The sequence below is a fragment of the Solanum dulcamara genome, chromosome 8 (genome assembly GCF_947179165.1).
Source record: "Solanum dulcamara chromosome 8, daSolDulc1.2, whole genome shotgun sequence".
Taxonomy (NCBI): Eukaryota; Viridiplantae; Streptophyta; class Magnoliopsida; order Solanales; family Solanaceae; genus Solanum; species Solanum dulcamara.
This window is the reverse complement of record NC_077244.1, coordinates 65051869-65075375: the sequence shown is the minus strand read 5'-3', so window position 1 is coordinate 65075375 and position 23507 is coordinate 65051869. Positions and strand designations below refer to the sequence as shown.

Below are 23507 nucleotides of genomic sequence, written 5' to 3'. Positions count from 1 at the left end.
TACATCGTACAGTAGTTGGTATGTGAAAGTCCCTATTCTTAAAGACTCTATAATGATTAATGTCCTTAACTTTCATAAGCTGTTTCGCATTATCTTGATACATGTTTATGATTCCTGAGGCTTTATTTAATATAGTTCAAAATGACACTCAAAGAGTACTGAACATGACTATCGCCCTGATACTCAAGTATTGATTAGTCTACTTATCTATTGAGTCTCAAATGATGATCTAAATGCATATGGTTACTCACTACTCTGCTCGTGTATATTGTTATTACATCTCTCATCGAGTCCCGAGCCGGGTATATTATCACACACATTTTACTACATTATCCATCGAGTCCCTCACTAGGGGGACGAGTACGCTATATGATGATATAATAATGCAATGATATGGTTATGACACCGAGTTCCACGATGGGCGAGGTACGGTATACGTGTACACGACTTTATTCATCGAGTTCCTTATCAGAGGTCCGTGTATGGTATATGTATATGATGATACGATAGTATGGTGATACGATTATGGCACTGAATCCCATAATGGCCAGGGTATGGTATATGATAATGATACACATGATTTGTTTCGTAAGGCACAGGTATAGTGAGTTTTTGATTATCATACTTATCTCCTGGACTCTCTACTTCAGTTAGGATCTTTCTTACTGTATTTCATATTTTATATACTCAGTACATTTATTGTACTGACCCCCTTCCTTCGAGAAGGGGGCTGCGTTTCATGGCCGCAGGTACAGATACTCATTTTGGGGATCCGCCAGCTTAGGATTTCCATTCAGTAGTTTTGGAATGCTCCATTATCCCGGAGTCTAGACTTTTGGTACAGATCCTTTTGATGTATATATTTATTTATACAGGGGTACGGTGGGCCCCTGTCCCATCATATGCTACTGTTAATACTCTTAGAGGTCTATAGACATATGTGTGGGTTGTATATGGATGTTGTTCGATTGTGATAACAGACTTATTTTAGGACGTTCCCGTACGTAGTGGCAGCCTTGTCGGCTTACGTGTATATGTATATTTTGAGGTGTTGTGTGTAGTGACAGCCTTGTCGGCTTGCATATATATATGTAGTGGAATGTTCTCACATGCTATGACAGCCTCGTCGGCTTATGTACTTTGTTACCCGTTGATAGTTGTGACTCCTCAAGAGACAGGTTGCCTACTATATATATATTTATGCCACAGTTCTGAGACTAGATTTTGGGTCTTTATAGGTTTCATATTATGTTTAGTTGTGGATTAATCTTATAGCTAACAAGTGTATATATGGGTGTCTATCTCGGGCACCAGTCACGGCCTATGGGGTTGGATCGTGACATTAGTATTTTAGAATTAGATGTCCATGAAGTGATGACTTTCAGGTTTTGGAGAAACGTATGTAATAGACTTTAGTGGTTTTATTATTTCTTACTCTAATAAATTGAGCTTCCGCATTATTATCATATTTTATAAGTTGGAGTTTGTATCGTTGGTTCTCCCACATATGAGGTTAAGTGTGGTGCTACTCATGGACCATATTGGGTTGTGACATTGTGTTAGTACATTTTGTATGTATTAAACGGGCTAAATTAAAGATATTTATTTATGTTCTGAATATTTATTAAATAAATTATCAAGTTCATTACATGTACTTATACTCTTAATCTTGATATAATTATTATGATCTATGTGATTTGATTTATTATTTTGATCTATGGTGAGACATTTTTCAATGAGTCAATAAAATCCTAGTAGATTGTATAATGACATCTTACATTAGTGAAATTATAATTAGTTGATAGAACCGTCTCTCGGTCCCGAAATGAAGACACCCCTTTATGGTTACTTATAAGTTTTCACGTGAAACCCACTAGGTGGATTTTATCCGACATGTGAAATTAGTTAAGTGAAATAATGAAGGATTAATTTAGTCAATAAATTAAATTTTAAGAAAATTTGATTTAATTGGCTAATGTCAGTAATTCTAACACGGGGAATTAAATAAGATCTAATGGTGGATTTCAAAATTATATCAAGGAGTGCAATTACAAATTTTTAGTGGAATAATTTATAATTTATTACGACATGGTTAATTCATTCTTTTGCGAATTATTTTCGTATTTGGAAGCCTCTGTTAAATAAATTTGTGCTCTCTACTATGCCTGACTAATTAACCGTATCTGAAAAAAGGTAAAAGAATAGAAGTAGTGATATATCACGGATCTTCAAAAATGAATTTATTTTGAAATTCATACTTTTAAATGATGTTTAGAAGCAAAAACATTTTTGAGTTAAATGGCCATTATGGTCTTTTATTGCCTCTTAAAGTGCCCTCTTGAATGACCCTTATAGCTGATCTTATTACACCAATATTGGTGTATAAAAAGGGTATCTTGGAGGAAGAAGAAGATCATCCTCGTCTAAAAAGAAATACTCACTTGTCCATTCAAGTCGGTTTAAAAAAAATGAGGTCAATAGTAGAAGGCGGTAGAAAGATTGCAATTCTAGAGTTGCTTCTAGACGAATTTTGTTAAAGTTTCAAGAGGTTAGTCTTCTAAATTTTGCAATTTTTAATTTATATTATCATATTAATATGTAAATTTAAGATCCAATATTGTGCTTTCGCTACTCGTATGGTCTTACACTTCTGACTTGCAAAAATTAGATGTTGAATTGTGCTTTTGTGTTGTAATTAAGGTGATTAGTGATCATATTTGGGTATTAGTTATATGTGTCATAAATTAGTGGCCCATTCTTGAAAATCTTTTCTTTCGTTTCTTGAGCAAAAGATGTTTTGTCCTCCTTATTCTTTGAATATAAGAAAATGGTCTTTTCATCAGATTTTTATATGAAATAAAATTAAGATCTCTCGTAAAAAGAACACGAAATTTAAAAATTTATAAAGAACAAGAAAATTGTTTCTCCTCTCCCAAGGAGATTCAAAATATATATAAAAAGAAGCGCACATAGATGAAGGATATTCAATCTACAATATACATATAAAATATAATTTTAAACTTATTCATGTTGTGTAATTTTGGATGAATTTCTGCTCCTTTGCTCTGCCCATCATAATAGGTTGCTAGTTTGACCTATTACTGTGACTATACCTTCTATGTATCATTTTTGCCTCTATTTTTGAAGCCAAAAAGAAAAGGAGCAACAATAATAATATTCAAGAGCACTTGACTATTTTTTACCAAATGTCATGTTTCACTTATTTGGAATGGGAAGATACAACAACATTGTGGAATGAAATTTACAATCTCCTTGAATTTTAATTCATCTGACATTGTCAAAAACAAATAAACACTCAGGATGAAAGAAGAGATTGGGAACTATTGTGATAATATAATCCTATTTTGGCTTTGTATGATAACAGAGCTAGGTCACAAAATTTTCCTTGTTTATCCTGAAAAAATAATATTGTTAGTATTTTTGAAAGCATAATATCCTAAAACCTTGGAGCAATTATCCCAAACTAGACCTAATCATCTCATATGCCAAGAAGCAAGCAGCATTTGCTGGAACGCTACGCGCTATAGCAGGTCCAAACCCCTTGTAAAGGCCTTTGACGCCTTCTGATGCCAAAATCTTTTTAAGAGCATCGAAAGAGCCAGAATATTTCGGATTTCTATAATCATCAACTTGAATTACACTCTTAATAACATCTGTTGGATACACTGCAAACCAGACTGAACCACCAGCCAAGCCTCCAGCTACTATAAGAGAACCCCTTCCTAGCCCAGAAGTGTCCATGCCTCCTGCAAAATACTGCTTTAACGCTTCGTATACACCAAACATAACAGCGTTTCCCGGTACTTCTCGTGCCAGGGTGGGGTACAAACCCTTGAAGAGACCCCTCACACCTCCTTCAGAACGAAGGACGTGTCTTGCAACATCCATTGGCCCTGTATACTTAATCGCCATAGAAGCTGATCCTACACTTGCCAATGCACTATGCGCTTGCAATCTGCACTCACATTTTTGAGAATCCGACTGTTAATTTTTTAAAATACACGAAATGATTAAAATTATTTTTACGAGTCGTGTTAGGACATTAGGCCACCAAATCACACTGTAAAGTGTCCAACTGCAAAACACATGTACACTCCACTTTGGAGAAAAGGAAAGCAGAACAATGAGGCCCGGCAAAACACATGTACACAGGTGAACTTAATTTTTAGTTAATTTGGAAAAAATTAAGTAACTTAATGTGACAAAAAATAAAAAAAAAATGACTTTTATCTGATATAAAATAGAAAAATATTTTTTGTGTAATAAGCTTTTAAGATGAATGACTTTTATGTAAGTGACTTTAGTGTTATAAGCACAAAGTTGAATGACCACGGGTGAAATTTACCTCAAGCTATGAGAATTTCCTACAAGTGTGCGCATTTAAAGTATTTTCCGTAAGAACTCCGATAGAATCCACCGCTACTCTTCATTTTCAGACATTAGTGAGCTTTAACTAACACTTTAAAATGTATTATTTTACCATCTTGATATGAGGTCAATTTTAACTAATGGTACGTGTAATTTCTACATAACCATATTTTATTTTACAAATAATTTAGTCTAGTCCAATTTAACTCCGAATATTAGTCAAATTAACCCTTGACAGTGTAAAACAAATTAGGACAGAGGGAGTATAGTATTTCTAAATGTGAAGCATCAATGAGCATACCTGCATTTTATGAGTTCAGTCGGGCAGGCAAGAAATGATGCAGCAGTTCCAGCAACAGCCCCACAAATAATTTGCTGCTTGACAGTAAGAGGAGCTCCAGGTTCAGACCTTAACAACGCCTCAGTTTGACCTCTAACTGTGAAAAGCAAAGCGTTGAAGGCGGCTACAGTGGCAAGTGGAGCTCCCATGCCTTTGTATAACCCCCTTGGACCTTCAGAAACCACTGTTTTCCTGACAGCATCTATAGCACCTGCATATTTCGGAGGTTGCCCTGGAAGTGGAGTAGGCTGGCTTTGGAGCTTGACTTTGATGGTATCAAAAGGGTGCCCAACTATCAATTGTGCTGCTCCTCCAACAGTACCAGCGGTTAAATCCTTCGCTATATCCATCTGCATCATTATGAAACAAGGAGCAAAAATTAAAAAAACGGATCGTATCTCCTAGTGCTGCGTTGTTGTTTTGGTACACAATGGGGGCTAGGATAGAACAGATGCAACTTTCTTTGAGCGAATTATATTGATATGGAAGGCGAACTACAAATTCGGGGAAGCATAATGTCACTAGCATAGAAACAAAATCCGCTAATTTACTATCGATATAAGTAGTTCGTCTGTGATTGTTTTCTAATAACAATCACAAAATATTGTTGCTGATTTATTTATTTCCTGTTTCTGAATTTTTCTTCTGATATGCTTCTTTTGAGTATATTTCAAAATATGTGTGTCATGATTCATTAAGAATTGATTAGTGAGAGAAATACTTCAAACCTTGAGTTTTATCATCATAAAAATTGTATATAGGGAGAGTAAACATTGACACATTTTTCATATTTCAAATTAACTTAATTGTTTGATTTTTAAGAATAATTTTAGAAGATTCTTTCATTTTTACCATTCATTTGGATTTCCTATGTGATGAGTTCAAGAAACTTTAATTAATGTATAGTCATTCTAAAGAGTAATTTGATAATAATTAATAAGGGTAAAAATGAAAAACGATATCTAATTAATGTCTTAATATTCTTTTCTTCACATCCAACAATTCAATTATTTTGACATGGAGGAAGTAACTATCTCCTCCCCTTCCCTCACCCATTTCCCGTTTCTCCTTCTCCTTCTCCTTCTCCTTCTCCTTCTCCTTCTCCTGCACCCAATGTAATTAAAAAAATAAAAGAGAAACTGTGAAAGTAGAGCTATTACACATACCTGTGAGAAGATGGAAATGGAAAAGGGAAGGGGAGAGTTGAGAAGGGTGTGCTGGATATAAGGGCAATTCGGTGCACTAAAGCTCAATAACAATGGGTTGTTTGATAGTGGGATAACAAATAAGGTATAATTTTAAATTTGACATTACACTGTGAAATCTACCAGTTAGATTCAAAAGATTTGATTTTGTAGCCATTTATAAAAATATAATTTAATTTTCACGGAGAGGGTCCTTTGTGTTATATAATACTCCTTCCGTTTTTTTTATTTGTCACTATTTGAATTATTGATATGGTATTTACCACATTATTTTTATTAATTGATGCTTTAGATCTTAAAAAATAATTTAAAAATAATATTTAATGCTAAAAATAAAATATGGAATTTTTTTTGACCTTTTTTGAAGTGACAAATTGAAATGAAAATCTATTTTGAAAATAAGAGTGAACAGTAGGGGTATTAATTAAGACTAATTAGCCGTCCTATGCATTATTTGCTTAGAAAGAGTGGGCCAAACTAATTTGTTATCATTTGTAGAAAGTAGTACTGATTTAGACAAAATATTTGTATACAGGTAATGCAATCCCTAATTTAATTAGTATTGCTAACACGCACAAATTTAAATTAATTGTTTAAAAAGGAAAAAGCAAACCTGGAAGAATTAAAATATGCACGCACGTAACGTGAAGCTAGCACACGTATTCCAATAAAAAACAAATTTGTTACGCATCTTCAAAGCAGTCCATAGAATTGGAATATTAATTAATTAATACAATATTAAGTCTTAAGGACAGCTTAGATTTAAAAATGAAAAAGAAAAATTAGCTTAGATGGAATTTAATAATCTTTTAGTCGACACCTAATAAAGTTGTTAGTCTTTAATGGTGGAAATAAAATATGGTCTTTAAGATGACAGGTGAATAAATGATCAAAATTAATGTGCAGCAGCTTCCAACACATGTCATGTTTCTCCAAAATAAGAATTTGAGAAAGAGTAATGCAAAATCATAAATTAATTAACTGGCAGATTCTTGTTAGTGCAGACGAATAACCAAAATTCAACCCACCCAAATCAAATCCCAATTTTAAGACCTTGGGCTGCAATCTGAAATTCCACAATAGAACAATGATTAAGATCAAATATATTCCTTTTAGCACTTGTTCATATATATTTTTCTCTTAGAATTTCCGACTCAGAGTAACTAAAAAGCAGCAAGTTTATTCAATCTCGATCAGATAACAAATAGAAGATTTTAGTGTCTCAGTGTATTGATTATTTGAACTTTCACTTCATTCGATTCTCCACTGTAAAATTTCCTCCCCCTTCCCCTTCTCCCGCCCTCGATGTGATAAAAAAATAATTACTTAATTAAGAAGATAAAGAGAAAAGGTGGCCGGACAGAGAAACGTCGGTCGTACCTGTGAGGAGACGGAAATGGGTGAGATTGAAGCAGATCTCCAAATTAGGCAAGAGAGACTGCGTGAGAGCTCATCGCACATAAATGAGTATATTGCAGAGGATGTATAAATAGTTTGAATTAAATGAATTGGGTCTCAAAGTTAATACTGGCACGACCTACTTTCTTTGATTTCCGAACGGATTTCGAGGGCCGAAAAAAATAAACTACCATCCCAGTCAGAGTCCTCTCACTTTTTATGGGTTGCCTTTTTTGAATAATCCATAAACAGTACTTTGCATCTCGAGAAAAAAATATAAAATTATTTTATATATATATACAGGGCGGAGAAGCCTATATATGGATTCGTTGTACCATTTAGAACTCAGCTATTAAGAATTGAAGTTGTCATTTTAAAATAGGAAAAAGGCCAAAATTACTCTTGAACTTCGAAAAATAGTTAATTCATGCCCTTCGTTATACTTTAGGGTCAATTATACCCTTACCGTTATAATTTGGGTCAAATATGCCCTTGAGAATAATAGAGTGCCACGTGTCGGTTTCTCAGTGGCCAACTTATTTCCCCTCTTATTTTTTTATCCGGATGAAATAAATATAGATCCGACCCAATCAACTTAGTACCCGACCCATCAACAACATATCATACCCAAATAAATCTAAACCTAACCCATCAATAACGCTGCTCTCTCTCTTCTCTCTCTAAAAAAATGCATACCACCTCTCTCTATCGTTTTCAACCTCCATTTCATCATCAAATATTGTACATAAAGGCATTTATCTACTGTTGTTGTTATTCATAAGGTTCTTATTGGAAGAAGGTTCTTCATAAACTCCATAATCTTCGTTTATCTGCTACTGCTATTGTTGTGTTTTCAGTTTTTAAAGGCTTGTTGCGGATTGTTAAGTCTGAACATTAATGGAGGTTGATTTTTTTTTTGAAATTTGGGGTTTTGCCCAACAGTTTTATATTCCTAGTTTATTATAAGTTGTTTGTTTTTTCCCCTTTTCTTTGTGGTTATGATATGGTTCCGAAGGGGATAGACAACAACGCAAATTTCATTTGTTGTTACCCTATGCTTGACTTAATCAATTTTAAAAAATAATTCCTTTTCATTTTTTGGTGATAGACAATAATGAGAACTTCATTTGCTGTTTAGGCTTAGATCATTTCGGGAGTTAGAAAATAAGTTTTGTTCAGAGTCTTATTTTGTCTACTCATTTACATTAACTTTTACTTACTAATTAATTGCAGCTTGTTAAGATGATAAAAGTCAACTTATTCTTCCATCATGGTGGTGATTGGATTCAAGAACCACATGTATTGTATGAAAAGAAATGGGTTCACTATTGGAGAGAGTATGATCTTGATCTCTTATCTTATATTGACATTGTAAATGAGTATATTTTCCATTTAGGATTAGTAGGTGTCCAAATCTTGGATACTTGAAGCAAGGTATAAGCAAGGTATAAGCCCATCATTGGGATGTTGGATGACATAAGGATTAAGGTGATGAATAGGTTAAGAGAAAATGATGAGTTTGTGAGTAAGTGGTATGGTTTGGTCAGTCCTAATACAATGAAGTTGTATAATGAATATTTGAAAATAGCCCAAGTATGCAAGGTCAATGGTAATGGAGACAGTAGATATGAGGTAACAGAAAGACATGATAGACATGTGGTGAATTTGAGGCAAAAGCGGTGTACTTGTAGGACATGGGACCTTACTGGAATTCCATGCCCACATGCAATCAAGGCCATGATTCACAAGAAAATTGACCCTATTTCTGAGATACATTGGTATCATAGCAAGGAGGCATTCAAGCTAGCATACAAACACAAGTTGCAACCGGTTAAGGGCATACAGTTTTGGAATGTTGACCCTTCTCAGGCCATGGAACCACCAGCTTTGGTCAAACTTGCCGGCAGACCCACGATTAAGAGGGATAGAGGGAAAGATGAGGCCCTTAAGAGGCAAGGTGAATGGAAGCTTTCAAGAAAAGGTAGAGTTATGACTTGCAACAACTGTGGAGAGCCAAATCATAATGTTAGGGGCTGTGGCAAGGTAAATCAACACATCTATTAACTGTTGTGTATCTAATATTAGTATAATTAACTATTTTCTAATGATTGTTTTACCTTTTTATAGCCAAAGAAAGGCAAGCAACAAGTTAAGAAAAGACATCCTGCTAGAGGCAAAAAGAGAAAGACTCGGAGCTTAGTTGATAAAGATGAAAATTCTCAAGTTGAAGAAGAGATCAACTTAACAGCCCCCCAACCAACCCAAGACAGTCAGCCCATGCCTAGTAGGAGCACCCTATTTCCTAACTTTGAATATCCCTCAGTTGAGGAAGATGATGAAGACCCTTTTCTAAGGCCCATAGTGATTTTTGAATTTTCCACAAGACGTCAAATGAGACAGAAAGCGCAAGAACCAACAGGTAGAAGGGCAATAAGCTTTAGAGGTGACGACAATGGTGTTAGTGAGGCAACCAATCTTCCAGTCTCATTAACAAGATTAACTTGACAAGGGAATGATGCAGTTACTACTAGCAAGTTGGAGGCTAAAGCTCAAGAGAGGATTGAGAAATTGAATCTAAGAAGGGGACCTAACAATTGATTTAGCTTTATGAAATGTTATTGTTTTTTGTGAATTATGGTGATGTATTTACTGCTTAAGACTTGTGGTGTATTAGTTTTTGGGGTTATAGTGTGACATCCATACAACTATTATGGTGTTTGAAATGTCCAGTTGTTTTGTCTAATTCAATTATGTTTAGTTTTACTGAAATGTTGATGAATGTATAGTTGTGTTGTTCAGTTGAAATATGCAGTTGTAATGTGCAAAAACTACAGTTGTGCAGTTGAAATGTGTACGGAGTGTAGTCAATTGAGATCTATCAGAAGCAGTAAAGTTTGATATATGAGAATATGATACATACGTTATAGATGTATCAGAAGTAGTAAAGTTTGATATATGAGAATATGGTATATAAACTTTCATCTTATATTCAAGTTTAATACATGAGAATAACTGATACATAAGTTGTCGCTAATACATAAGTTGACTTAATACATAAGTTGTAGCTGATACATAGCTGATACATAAGTTATAGATGTATCAGAGGCAATAAGTTGATATATAAGTTGTAGCTGATACATAAGTTGACTTGATTCATAAGTTGTAGCTGATACATAAGTTGACTTGATACATAAGTTGTAGCTGATACATAAGTTGTAGTTGATACATAAGTTGTAGATATATTAAAAGCAGTAAGTTGATACATAAGCTATAGCTGATACATAAGTTGTAGCTGATACATAAGTTGACTTGATACATAAGTTGTAGCTGATACATAAGTTGACTTGATACATAAGTTGCAGATGATACATAAGCTGTAGCTGATACACAAGTTACAGCTGATACATAAGTTGTAGATGTATCAGAAGCAGTAAGTTGATACATAAGTTGTTGCTGATACATAAGTTGACTTGATACATAAGTTGTAGCTGATACATAAATTGACTTGATACATAAGTTGTAGCTGATACATAAGTTGACTTGATACATAAGTTGCAGCTCATACATAAGTTGCAGCTAATACATAAGTTGTAGCTGATACATAAGTTGCAGCTGATACATAAGTTGACTTGATACATAAGCTGTAGCTGATACATAAGTTGACTTGATACATAAGTTGTAGCTGATACATAAGTTGACTTGATACATAAGTTGCAGCTGATACATAAGTTGTAGCTGATACATAAGTTGCAGCTGATACATAAGTTGACTTGATACATAAGTTGTAGCTGATACATAAGTTGACTTGATACATAAGTTGTAGCTGATACATAAGTTGACTTGATACATAAGTTGCAGCTGATACATAAGTTGCAGCTGATACATAAGTTGACTTGATACATAAGTTGTAGCTGATACATAAGTTGACTTGATACATAAGTTGCAGCTGATACATAAGTTGTAGCTGATACATAAGTTGACTTGATACATAAGTTGTAGCTAATACATAAGTTGCAGCTGATACATAAGTTGTAGAAGCATCTATAACTTATGTATCAGCTATATATTAGCTACAACTTATGTATCAAGTCAACTTATGTATAAACTTACTGCTTCTGATACGTCTACAACTTATGTATCAGTTATTCTCATATATCAAACTCGAATATAAGATGAAAGTTTATGTATCATATTCTCATGTATCAAACTTTACTGCTTAAAGTTTATGTATCATATTTTCATGTATCAAACTTGTAGCTTAAAAATTCCAAGAATTCATCCATAAATGGTTTCTTCAACACATAAAACTCAACTCTGTGTCCATCAATCACCGGCTAACACAGTGTCTGCAGTTTTTGCACATCTCAATTTACTACATTTCATAACCTGTTGTTCTGCTCTTTTCCTCAAATTGGGTGTTCAAAAATGTCCGGCTTCAAGAAAACTACAAACCCACTTCGTTCTTCAAATTCATATAATTTCCTTTATGATAATCCCTTAAATGAGCTCGAACAAAATCGTAGCAGCAGCAATGGTGGAGAAGCATTGAGTGTCCATTTGCTTCAGAACCAACTAGTTATTTCTGATAATAAAGAGAATGCTACACCTGAAAAATCCAATCTTTGTGATAAAGAAAATGTTTTACCGTTTGATTGGACTAGTAAGGTTAAGAACAACGAGTTTTCATCAGCTGCGAGAATCGGGGCTGATGTGAAAGACTCTGTGCTGAGGCCATCTTCACTTCAAAGGTATACAAAAACATGAACCAGATTCCAAAATTGGGTTGAAATGGAGGTTGAAGACGATAGAGAGAGATGATATGCAATTTTTTTAGAGAGAGAAGAGAGAGAGAGTAGCGTTATTGATGGGTTAGGTTTAGGTTTATTTGGGTATGATATGTTATTGATGGGTCGGGTACTAAATTAATTGGGTCGGATCTATATTTATTTGATCCGAATAAAAAAATAAGAGGGAAAATAAGTTGACCACTGAGAAACCGACACGTGGCACTCTATTATATTCAAGGGCATATTTGACCCAAATTATAACGGTAAGGGTATAATTGGCCCTAAAGTATAACGAAGGGCATGGATGAACTATTTTTCGAAGTTCAAGGATAATTTTGACCCTTTTCCATTTTAAAATTCATCAGAACTCGTAATATTGAAATTTTAACTCCGTCTCTTTATATGTGAAGGAATAACTAATTCAATGAACTGACCAGTAACTTTATCTTATTCCACTTCGTACCAAACAACCCTAGGAATTAAGTCAAATTTAAAATTTTTGCTCAAGACCTTATATAGAAAAAAAACCTTAACACATACTAAAGTACACTTAATTATAATATTAAACATATCATGACATTTCTATTTTTATAATATAATTAGTGGACATTTGTTATTGCGAATTGAAAAAAAAAATTGTTTAGAATTAAAAGAAAAAAGGGAGAGCGTTGTACAAAAAAAAAACATTTGCCTAATTGCTTCCAATTCAGCAAAAGATCTTTTGTTGATATTTCCTATTGTTTACATAAATCTATATATATTACGTGAATACGTGTAATTTAAATCTTCTCTTCATAATAATTTTAAAACGTGGAAAACTTATTGCGGAAAAAAGAAGTATTAAGGGAGAATATTTAGATATCGTTTTAAATTTGACGTATTTATATTTACATTCTTTTAAATTATCAATAATTTTAGTTATAAATAAATTTAATATATATTTGTTCGTTGATAGTTTTACCTCTTAATGTGACAAATAAAGTCACGTCTCTTTTGGGCGTACGAAATGATAAAAGTTGAAAAATCAATTTTCAAGTAGGTTATATTTCAACTAGTAATCATCACATAGTCATATACAATGCTTCACAACTTATCCCAATTATGCACTTTTAAAATTTATTTTAAAATGCAATGACAACTTAATCCAACTATTTGTTTGAAGGCCAATTTTAGAAAGAAAAAAATGGCTTAGAACTCCATCATTTTAGTGAAATGAAATTAGTTTTGTCAAAAATAATGAAGTATCAACTGTGTATTTCTTTTTTAAATGCAATAACTATTTAAGTCGTCGTATATATTTTCAGGCCAAAATCAATTAAAGAAATTTAGAGTTCCATCATTTTTAGTATATGAGTTTAGAGTACATGTTTTACACGTGTGTATCGTGTCAATAGTAAAAATGTATACAAAAAGAAAAAAATATTAAAATAAGGAAGTATTTAGCAATTATAGTTTTGTTGATTTGAAAGTTCTAAATATTAAGTACATAATTAAAAGATAATTTGTTCAATGTGAAAATTATTTTTGAAGGGTAAAAAAGATGAACAACATTTCACTAATGACCATAAAAATGATCTCAAATCAATAATTTGAAATTATGTTGATTTGAAGTTGAAATTAAGTTTTGACGTGTAAATTGGATTTCTTAAGATATTTTTATAAGAAATATGAAAATCTCATAATTTGTGAAAACTATCAAAATTTTCTCAACTTTTATATAATTTTACCAAATAAGCATACCATAGTTCATAAAGAAGATATCGAAATAACCTAAGACTACTTAGTTGGTCACTGCTTATGAGGTCAAATTTCATGCACTGTCCAAGTAGACTACTTAGTTGGTCACTGCTAGAGGAAGAGAGTATTAGGTTGTTCGTGAAGGGGTTGGACACCGAGTTGTAGGTACTTTCTGTTCATCTGACTTCGTTCGGTAGGAGCTTCAATGAGGTCATAGATTTTGTTAAGAAAGTTGAAGGTGTGAGGAAGGATGGGCAAGCTAAGGCTTTGGCTAAAAGGTCCAAGAGTGTATGTAACTTCCAGGAGTCTTATTTCAGAGGGTCAGGCAGGTCGGTGATTGCTGGCCGACCAATTCAGCCAGTACTGCCCACTTCTACTAGCAGCTTTTAAGGTACTTCGCATTATCACCAGGCCCATGAGGTCCAGGGAGTATCATTTCCAAGTAGTCGTCCGTCTTTTAATCGCGGCTATTTTAATTGTGGAGAGCCGAGTCATATACAGAGAGAGTGCTCTCACCCCCGCAGGACAGTTTCAGCACCCCACCAGGCCCACACAATGGTCCCATCAACTGGAGGGAACAATGACAGAGGATGTCCACAAAGTGGGCGAGGAGGAAATCTAAAAGGTCGTGGGGGCTGGGGCAGTAGTAGTGCAGGTGAGGGAGCAGTCCATCCAGAAAGAGAGGTGGCCCGTTAGGATGATCGGGCTCAGTTTTATGTATTTTTGGATAAGACCGAGGCAGAGACATCTGACGCAGTTATCACAGGTACTATTCTTGTCTGTGACTGGATGACTACTGTTTTATTTGATCTGGGTTCCACTTATTCCTATGTGTCTGTAAGATATGCCTTGGGTTTTGATACATTGTGTGATATATTGGATGCCCCTATTCATATTTCTACCCCTGTTGGAGAGTCAGTTATAGTCACCCATGTGCATCGTTCTTATTCTATTGTGTTTGTGGGATACCAGATTTGGGTTGACTTAGTGATCCTAGACATGATAGATTTTGATATGATCTTAGGCATGACTTGTTTGTCCCCCTATTTTTCTGTACTTAATTGCAATGCAAAGACTGTGGCTCTAGAGATCCTGGGGAGGAAAATGTTAGAATGAGAAGGGGTGTACAAGCCTAAGCCAGCTAAGGTCATATTCTTTCTCCGGGCTAGAAAAATGATGGGGTAGGGTTGTTTGGCCTATTTGGCCCATATTCGGGATGTGGAGGTAAAGTCTCTTTCTATTGAGTCTATTCTAATAGTGTGAATTTTTTGAAGTTTTCCCTTCAGACTTCTGCATTGATTTAGAGTCGGGTACTCGTCCAATTTCCAATCCTCCCTACCTTATATCTCCGACAAAGTTAAGAGAGCTTAAAGCTCATAGTCAGGAGCTTCTTGATAAGGGGTTCATTCATCCTAGGGCTTCCCCTTTGGGTGCTCTAGTGTTGTTTCTCAAGAAAAAAAATGATAGTATGAGAATGTGCATTGACTACCAACAGTTGAATAAGGCCACTATCAGAAATAAATACTATTTGCCTCGTATTAATGACTTATTTGACTAGTTACAAGGTGCTTCAGTCTTCTCAAAGATTGATCTCAGATCTATGTATCATCAATTGAAAATTAGACCTGAGGATGTGCCCAAAACAACTTTTAGGACCAAGTGTGGGCACAATGAATTTTTAGTAATGTCCTTGGGGTTGACCAATGCACCTACAGCGTTTATGAGTTTGATGAGTGGGGTATTTAAATTATTTCTGGATTCATTCGTGATAGTGTTTATAGATGATATATTGGTGTATTCAATGAGTGAACAGGAACATGCAGATAATCCTTGAATTGTGTTGGGAGTTTTGGAAAGACAAAAATTGTATTCGAAATTGTCTAAGTGTGAATTTATGTGAAGGAGATAGTAAGGCTGCACGGAGTGACCTTTTCTATCATTTTAGACCGTGGTACGCAGTTCACTTCCAAATTTTAGGGTAAGTTGCATGAAGATTTGGGTACTTAACTCACTTTCAGCTCAACTTTCTATCCACAGGCAGACAGAAAGGACTATCCAAAAGTTGGAAGATATGTTGAGGGCATGTATGATAGAATTTAGAGGACACTGGATAAGTTCTTTCCCTTGTATGAGTTCTCCTACAACAATAGCTATCACGTTAGTATTGATATAGCATCATTTGAAGCCCTATATGAGAGGGGATGCAGGTATCCCATAGAGTAGTTTAAAGCTGGAGAAGTGGAGCCATTGAGGGTTGACTTAGTGAGGGATGCTCAAGATAAGGTAAGAAGAATCCAAGCTAAGCTTCTAGCGGCTAGAAGTCGTCAGAAGGAGTATGATGATCGTAAGGTGAGGGATGTGACATTTGAAACTGGTGAGTAAACTCTTCTAAAAGTATCATCTATTAAATGGGTGATGAGGTTTGGTAAGAAGGTCAAACTCAGCTCTCACTATATTGGTCCTTTTGAAATTCGTGATTGTGTAGGGCCAGTGGCGTATATGTTGGCCTTACTACCTAGCTTGTCTGGGGTACACCTGGTGTTCCATATATCTATGTTGAAAAAGTACCATGGGGATGGGGACTACATAATTAATTAAGACTCAGTATTATTAGAAAAGGAACTTCAATAAGAGGAAGAGCCAGTTGCAATTCATTATCCTGACGTCCGTGAAGTCTAGGATAGTAATTTTAGAAAATTTGAGTCTAGGCCAGACTTGGATGAATTCGGAGTCAGGTGAAGTCTAGGGTGATCACATGAATCATGGGAGGTCAAATCTATAATTTTATTGTACAGTATAATAGCCAAAATGATACAGAGCATTTTTGCGGAATCGCATTCGGGCGAGTAAAACTCTCAGAATCAAATTTGGCCTAAATGGAATAATTTTAATGCATCTTTGGAAGGGGTGTGTTGAGAATTGGGTGTTTGAAACACAAACTTCGAGCTCACTGTTTCTGCATATCACATCAGAGTGGGATTTTTCCCGCTAAAGCGAGACAATCGTGACTTAAATCGTGAAAAAGATCAGAAATGATCTTTTCTGCAAGAATCAGTTTCTAAAACCCCAAGAGGCAACCTAGGGTGATTTCCATTGATTTTCCACGGATTTTCATGCTTAAGGTAAGGTTTTTACTCCCTAGATTCATACTTTGATTTTTAGAAACTAGAAGTATGAGTGATGATCATTGGGGGAGGGTTTGAACTGAAAATCTATCGTGGAAAATAGCCATAGGGTAAGATTAGGATCATGGGTTTTGCCTAGAGAATGAAATTATGTTATATTTCTTCATAGTTAGGCCATTATATTAATTATTGATATGTATTTAATATTTCTAGACCAAGAATGAGAAGAACGAACCCGAAAAGGGAAGACTTTTTCATTGTAAGGTTGAGAAAGCTTGAATTTGAGGTAGGTGGTGGTCTAGTTTCTCATATGTGTTTCATATACTTGTTAAATTACTTCATGATATGCATGTGTGTATATGAATAGGGAAACATGCTAGATTATGCGTGAAATGATCACTTGCTGGACTATTATTGTGATGAACCTATTTTTGGTGGTATAAATTTATAAATATTAAATGTTCTTGTAATTGTGATATCTTGGATCGGGTGTCACGTTACGACATGTATTTGGATCGGGTGTCAAGTTTCGATACATACTTGGGTCGGGTGTCACATTTTGACACAAAGTTGATTGTTTGTAGGTCTCTTGAGAGGACCATTATGTAAATTTATGGCATGAGGAAGACATTGAGTTGTGATATTGAGATGTTGTTGACTTATTCTATATATGTGTATGCCTATTGCATTGGATTTACTTGTTTATAATCTTCTTACTGGCTAACCGCGTGATCCTACCAGTACACCGTTGTCTTTGTCTACTGATACTACACTTTCTCTGCCTTTTTATTGAGTACATAACATATTCAGTCGGTTGCGGAGAGAACTTGTCTAGAGGAGTGATCGTGTCTTCGAATTCAAGTGTGAGCTGTTCTATCAGGCTACCGTGGACTCTATCGTTATTCTAGTCTATTTCTTTTCCAGGACTTAGGTTTTCAGACAAGGTTTCTATTTGGAGTTGTACTTTTGTTCTAGATTTTTTAGTTAGAATTTTGGTACGATGACTTTCAGTTCGTAGGATGTGTTTACTTTCTCATTTCGTTGTTATTAACATGGTTGGCTGAGATAATGAGAACTCAACATTATTTTTGGTTTATTCCTATTTCAGCAAGTCTTTAATTGTTATCTCCTTAAGTTTGATAAGCTGGATTGTAGAAATGGTTCTCCCACTGAAACAAGTATTGTGGGTGCCATTTACGGCTAGTTGGGGTCGTGATAATTTAGCACATGTATATTCGAATAAAATACTATTTTTATGGCATTACATAAGTTTTGATTAAAAAATTAGGTTATATCAAATTAATAGTACTTTCAAATTAACTTCGATAACATGATATTCATACAAACATTAACCAAATTTGTAAAAAAATAATTTTTTAAATAATATCTTTATAATAGTCTTGACCTTTTTTTGGCTTAGGAATTTTTGAATCCCCTTTGAGTCTTGAACTGAGTCTTTTTTTGGTGAGTTTTGGCTTTTTGGCTTGTTTTTCACTAACAAAATTGAAATCTGAGTCTGAATATTCATCTATAGAGGATTCTGCTATCTTCTCCTTTCGTTTTTGCCCCTTTGCCATGGATTCTTTTCTTTTTACTAGACTTTGTTTCTTCTTCAAAGGGGTTAGTTTCTTCATCGCGGTGGTGATATTTCTCTTGACGGGTGATACATTTTTTTATTGGTGTTTGGGTTAATATATTAAAACTTGATGGCTCAATATCTACCTCAGCTTCTTCTTCTGTAAATCGGGGACTCTTTCGAGTTGTGTGATCAACTTTTTGTGCTTTCTTCATCTTACAGAACTCCTTTATAAATGAAACTGAAAATGGCATATTTAAAAATTGCGGGGGCTGTTGAATTCTTGTGGAAGACAAAGGTTTTTATAAATTCTTTGACTACCATTGAAACAAAATGAAGAAAGAAGAATTAGAGAGAAATTGACGGAGATTGTTGTACATTAGAGACATAGGGGGGAGGGGGGAGGGGAGGCGTGTGTCAGTTGAAAAACCAAAAGTGATCCCTTGATTATAGTGAATATCATTATACATAATTAATGTGTTGTTTTTTTACTTTCTCTTTCACATTAAAACTGAAAAAGTTTAATATATTAGAAGAACTAATTTAAATAATTGGATTATAACAATCTGTTAAAGCCCATAATTAATAATTTATAAACAGTAATTGCAAAAAGTTCATTTATAAGCTGTACTATACATCCTTAAATAGATGTGTGGTGTTATTTTTTTATTTCTTTTCCCTTTAATATAGTATAGATAGATTAAAAAAAATTAAAAATGGGTTGGGCTTGAAACTAAAAATGGAATGGCTTTCGCAATGAGATGGACTGAAATAGATTTGAATACATCGATCAAGGGAGCGTGTGTTTACATTTCTCAACATGGATTTAGCCCAAGTATTTGATCCAAATCAAAGAAGCTAAGCTCAATAAATTTTGAATCCCTCGCTTTTGACTAAGGTCTTTATTTACCTTTTTTTCATCCCCCTTCAAAACTAAAAGATAATGACAAAAACACACAATTACCTAACTTATGTTGTATAATGTTATAAAATACACTAACTTAACAAAATAAGGAGGAGAGAGTAAGAGAAAAGAAAGGAGAACATAGGAGAATTTTGTATGTATCTGTGTGTTCATTTAAATTGCAAAACAAGACAATTTATAGAAAAGAAAAAGGGGGAAACGTATGGGGGACAAAGGGGAGTGGAAAGAAAAGTGAGAGAAAAAGCCAAATTTAATTTGCAAGAGTTTTTCTAGTTGGATTTGCTCCCCCCGCAGTTGTTCAATGAGAATGGATAAGAGGCTCGTTGTGGGTCCTACTTTATAAAGTGGAACATCCACTTGCTATTTTCAAACACTCTCTTTGGATGTCCACGTGTAATGTGCATCATTAAAAACTTTACAAGAAATAATATACATAGTAGTTATTCTGAACCCGCATAAATGTTGTGCCTCGTTAAAACCTTATTAGAAAAAACTTAGTGGAAAAAAGTCTAATGAAGGAAAAAGAGTGCACACATCTGATAATACGTTTTGAGTGCCGCCTCATTAAAAACCTTGCTAGAAAAACCTAGTGGGAAAAAACATAGATTAAGAAAAAAAGAGTGCAGCGCGTATTATACTCCACCTGATGAAGACATCATTTAATATCTCGAAGATGATGCATTCTAATCTTGTATCTCAATTTCTCAAAGGTTGAAGTTGACAATGCCTTGGTGAACATGTCTGCTAAATTATCACTTGAATGAACTTGTTGAACATCTATTTCACCTTTCTTTTGAAGATTATGGGTAAAGAAGAATTTTGGTGAAATATGTTTTATTTTGTCTCCTTTGATGTATCATCATTTAATTGAGTTATACATGCAACATTGTCTTCATACAATATCGTTGGAACGTCTTTTGTCAAAGAAAGGCCAGATGTTTCTTGAATGTGTTGAGTTATTTATCTTAACCAAACACATTCTAGACTTACTTTATGAATGACTATTATCTCCGCATGATTTGAAGAAGTGACAACCATAGTTTGCTTTATTGAACGCCATGATATAGCCGTACCACCATATGTAAATAAATATCGATCAACCTTTATGGGGATCAGACAAATATTCTGCATCTGCATAACCAATCAATTGTGACGTAGATTTATTTGAGTAAAATAATCCCATATCTGTGGTCCTTCAGAGGTATCTGAATATATGCTTAATTCTATTCTAGTGTCTTTGCATTGGAAAAGAACTAAATCTTGCTAACAAGTTCACTGAGAAAGCTATATCTGGTCTAGAATTATTAGCAATTGCACTAAGGTATGGTATTTCAGCACCAACAAGCTCTTTATCATTTTTATAAGGTCGAAATGGATCTTTATTAATATCAAGAGATCTCACAACCATTGGGATACTCAGTGGGTGTGCTTTATCCATGTAAAATCTCCTTAAAATATTTTCTGTATATGTTGATTGATGGACAAATATCCTATTTGCAAAATGTTCAATTTGTAGACCAAGATAATTTTGTCTTTCCGAGGTCTTTCATTTTAATTCCCCTTTCAAATATTTTACTGCCTTTGAAAGTTTTTCAGGAGTTCTGATAATATTCAAATCATCAACATATATTGCTATTATGACAAATTCAAATCCATATCTTTTCATAAAGACCATTGTACCACATTCGCCTTGATTGTTTCAGCCCATATAAATATTTTTGAAGTTTTATTGAACAAGTTTCTCGAGAATCTTTATATATTTTAGGCATTTTAAATCCTTCAAAAATTTCATAAAAATATCGTTATCCAGAGAACCATATAAATAGGCTGTAAATACATCCATCAGATGCATGCCATGTTTTTCCTGAACTACCAGATTTATAAGATACCTAAAAGTGATTGCATCCATTACAGGAGAATATATTTCCATATAATCAACGCCGGGTCTTTGTGAAAATACTTGTGCCACAATTCGTGTTTTATATCTTACGACTTCATTTTGCTCATTTTTTTTCCGCACAAAGACCCATTTGTACCCCACTGATTTTATACCTTCAGGTGTTCGGACTATCAATTCGAAAACTTTACATTTTTCAAATGAAGCTAATTCAACTTGAATTGCATCTTTTCATTTCGGCCAATCATTCCTCTATCTACATTCATCGATAGATCTTGGTTCAAGATCCCCATTTTATTGCATTATTTCAATAGCAACATTATAAGGAAAACTATTGTCAACAATTATATTATTTTGGTTCCATATTTTTCCTGATGAGACATAATTTATTGAAATTTCTTTATCATTTTCAGGCGCTTTAACCCCTTCCAAGGTCTTATCAATTGTTATGTCTCCTCGCTCTTTTTGAGCGGATTCTTTCATATCATGACCATCTTGATTGTTTGCTCTTTTTTTGAGGATTTTTTTTGGAACCGATCGGTCTACTACATTTTAAATATGGTTTAGACTCATTTGCATTAATTAATTGTCCTACTGGGACATTAACTCGAATTGGAGCATTAGCAGCTGGAATATGAGATTTAGTAACTCTTGATAGGTCAGTGAATATATCTGACAGTTGATTTGTAATATTTTGTAAATGAATTATTTTTTGAACTTCCAGTTCACATTTATTTGTACGAGGATCTAAATGAGATAGTGATAATGCATTCCAATCTATTTCTCTTTTCAGTTGCTTATTTTCTCCTCCTAATGTTGGGTATACTGATTCATCAAAATGACAATAAAAAAATCTTGCAGTAAATAAATCTCCAGTCATAGGTTCCAAATATTTTATGATAGAAGGAGATTCATACCCAACATATATCCCTTTCTTCTTTGGGGTCCCATTTTTGTGTGTTGTGGTGGAGCAATTGGAACATATACTACATATTCAAATATTCTAAGATGGAAAATGTTCGGCTCCTGACCAAAAGTCAATTGCAATGGGGAGACTTTATGATAACTTGTGGGTTTGATTGGCACAAGACTTGCTGCATGCAAAATAGCATGACCCCATAATAAAATGAGAAGTTTTGTTCTCATAAGCATTGGTCTAGCAATTAATTAGAGACGTTTAATTAATGATTTCGCTAGATCATTTTGAGTATGAACATGAGCAACCGGATGCTCAACTGTTATCCCAGTGGACAAACAATAATCATTAAATGCTTGAGATGTGAACTCGCCAACATTATCAAGACGAATTTCTTTATTGCATAATCTGGAAAACTGAAAAAGTTTAATATATTAAAAGAACTAATTTAAATAATTGAATTATAACTTTTTGTTAAAGCCCATAATTAATAATTTCTAAATAGTAATTGCTCAAAAGTCCATTTATAAGCTACAATATAAATCCTTAAATAGATGTGTGGTGTTATTTTTTTATTTCTTTTCCCTTTAATATAGTATAGATGATTAAAAAAAAATAATTAAAAATGGGCTGGGCTTGAAACTAAAAATGGGATGGCCTTCACAATGAGATGGCCTGAAATAGATTTAAATACATCGATCAAGGGAGCGTGTGTTTACACTTCTCAACATGGATTTAGCCCGAGTATTTGATCCAACTCAAAGAAGCTAAGCTCAATAAATTTTGAATCCCTCGCTTTTGACTAAAGTCTTTATTTACCTTTTTTCATTCCCCCCTTCAAAACTAAAAGATAATGATAAAAACACACAATTACCTAACTTATATTGTATAAATATATCTCAAAATTTACATAATAAATTTTTAGCCAAAGTCACAATCCGGTATATGTTCCCTTGTCTCCCCTTAGAGGGGAGGGGTGGAACTATTGAGGAGTTTATGTGAGACAGCATCAACATTATATATTTGGTATACAATAATATACAATTTTTATATTTTATTTTTTAGAAAAATATTTAAAAACTTCATATATACTATTAAACACCCAATATACAATATTATATAAAGTTATAAGAGATATTTATACACTATATACAATATTAACATTAATATACAAAAAACGAACTTCGTATTCTTACTTTTATCCAGACATCA

At 34.0% G+C, this 23507-nt stretch overlaps 2 protein-coding genes across 2 annotated transcripts; one reads left to right on the top strand and one right to left on the bottom strand.

Annotated features, from left to right (window-relative positions):
* Positions 1-3248: 3248 nt before the first annotated feature.
* Positions 3249-7583, bottom strand: LOC129901190 (mitochondrial carnitine/acylcarnitine carrier-like protein). The gene is made up of 3 exons (XM_055976311.1): positions 7315-7583; positions 4691-5079; positions 3249-3976 (listed from the first exon to the last, which is right to left on the bottom strand). The coding sequence occupies exons 1-3, from the start codon at positions 7393-7395 to the stop codon at positions 3475-3477; spliced, it is 972 nt and encodes a 323-aa protein (XP_055832286.1). The 5' UTR covers positions 7396-7583; the 3' UTR covers positions 3249-3474.
* A 1065-nt stretch (positions 7584-8648) lies between these two features.
* On the top strand, positions 8649-9837 carry LOC129900070 (uncharacterized). The gene is made up of 3 exons (XM_055975039.1): positions 8649-8669; positions 8785-9375; positions 9460-9837. The coding sequence occupies exons 1-3, from the start codon at positions 8649-8651 to the stop codon at positions 9835-9837; spliced, it is 990 nt and encodes a 329-aa protein (XP_055831014.1).
* The last annotated feature ends 13670 nt before the right edge of the window (positions 9838-23507 follow it).

What these genes read in the sequence shown, in the direction of transcription:
- LOC129901190 (XM_055976311.1), bottom strand. Translation starts at nt 7,395, where the DNA reads ATGTGCGATGAGCTCTCACGCAGTCTCTCTTGCCTAATTTGGAGATCT. An exon ending in CCATTTCCGTCTCCTCACAG is followed by an intron (nt 5,080 to 7,314) that starts GTACGACCGACG and finishes ATAATGATGCAG; the next exon opens with ATGGATATAGCGAAGGATTT. An exon ending in ACTGAACTCATAAAATGCAG is followed by an intron (nt 3,977 to 4,690) that starts GTATGCTCATTG and finishes ATGTGAGTGCAG; the next exon opens with ATTGCAAGCGCATAGTGCAT.
- LOC129900070 (XM_055975039.1), top strand. Translation starts at nt 8,649, where the DNA reads ATGGGTTCACTATTGGAGAGA. An exon ending in TGGGTTCACTATTGGAGAGA is followed by an intron (nt 8,670 to 8,784) that starts GTATGATCTTGA and finishes GCAAGGTATAAG; the next exon opens with CCCATCATTGGGATGTTGGA. An exon ending in ATGTTAGGGGCTGTGGCAAG is followed by an intron (nt 9,376 to 9,459) that starts GTAAATCAACAC and finishes ACCTTTTTATAG; the next exon opens with CCAAAGAAAGGCAAGCAACA.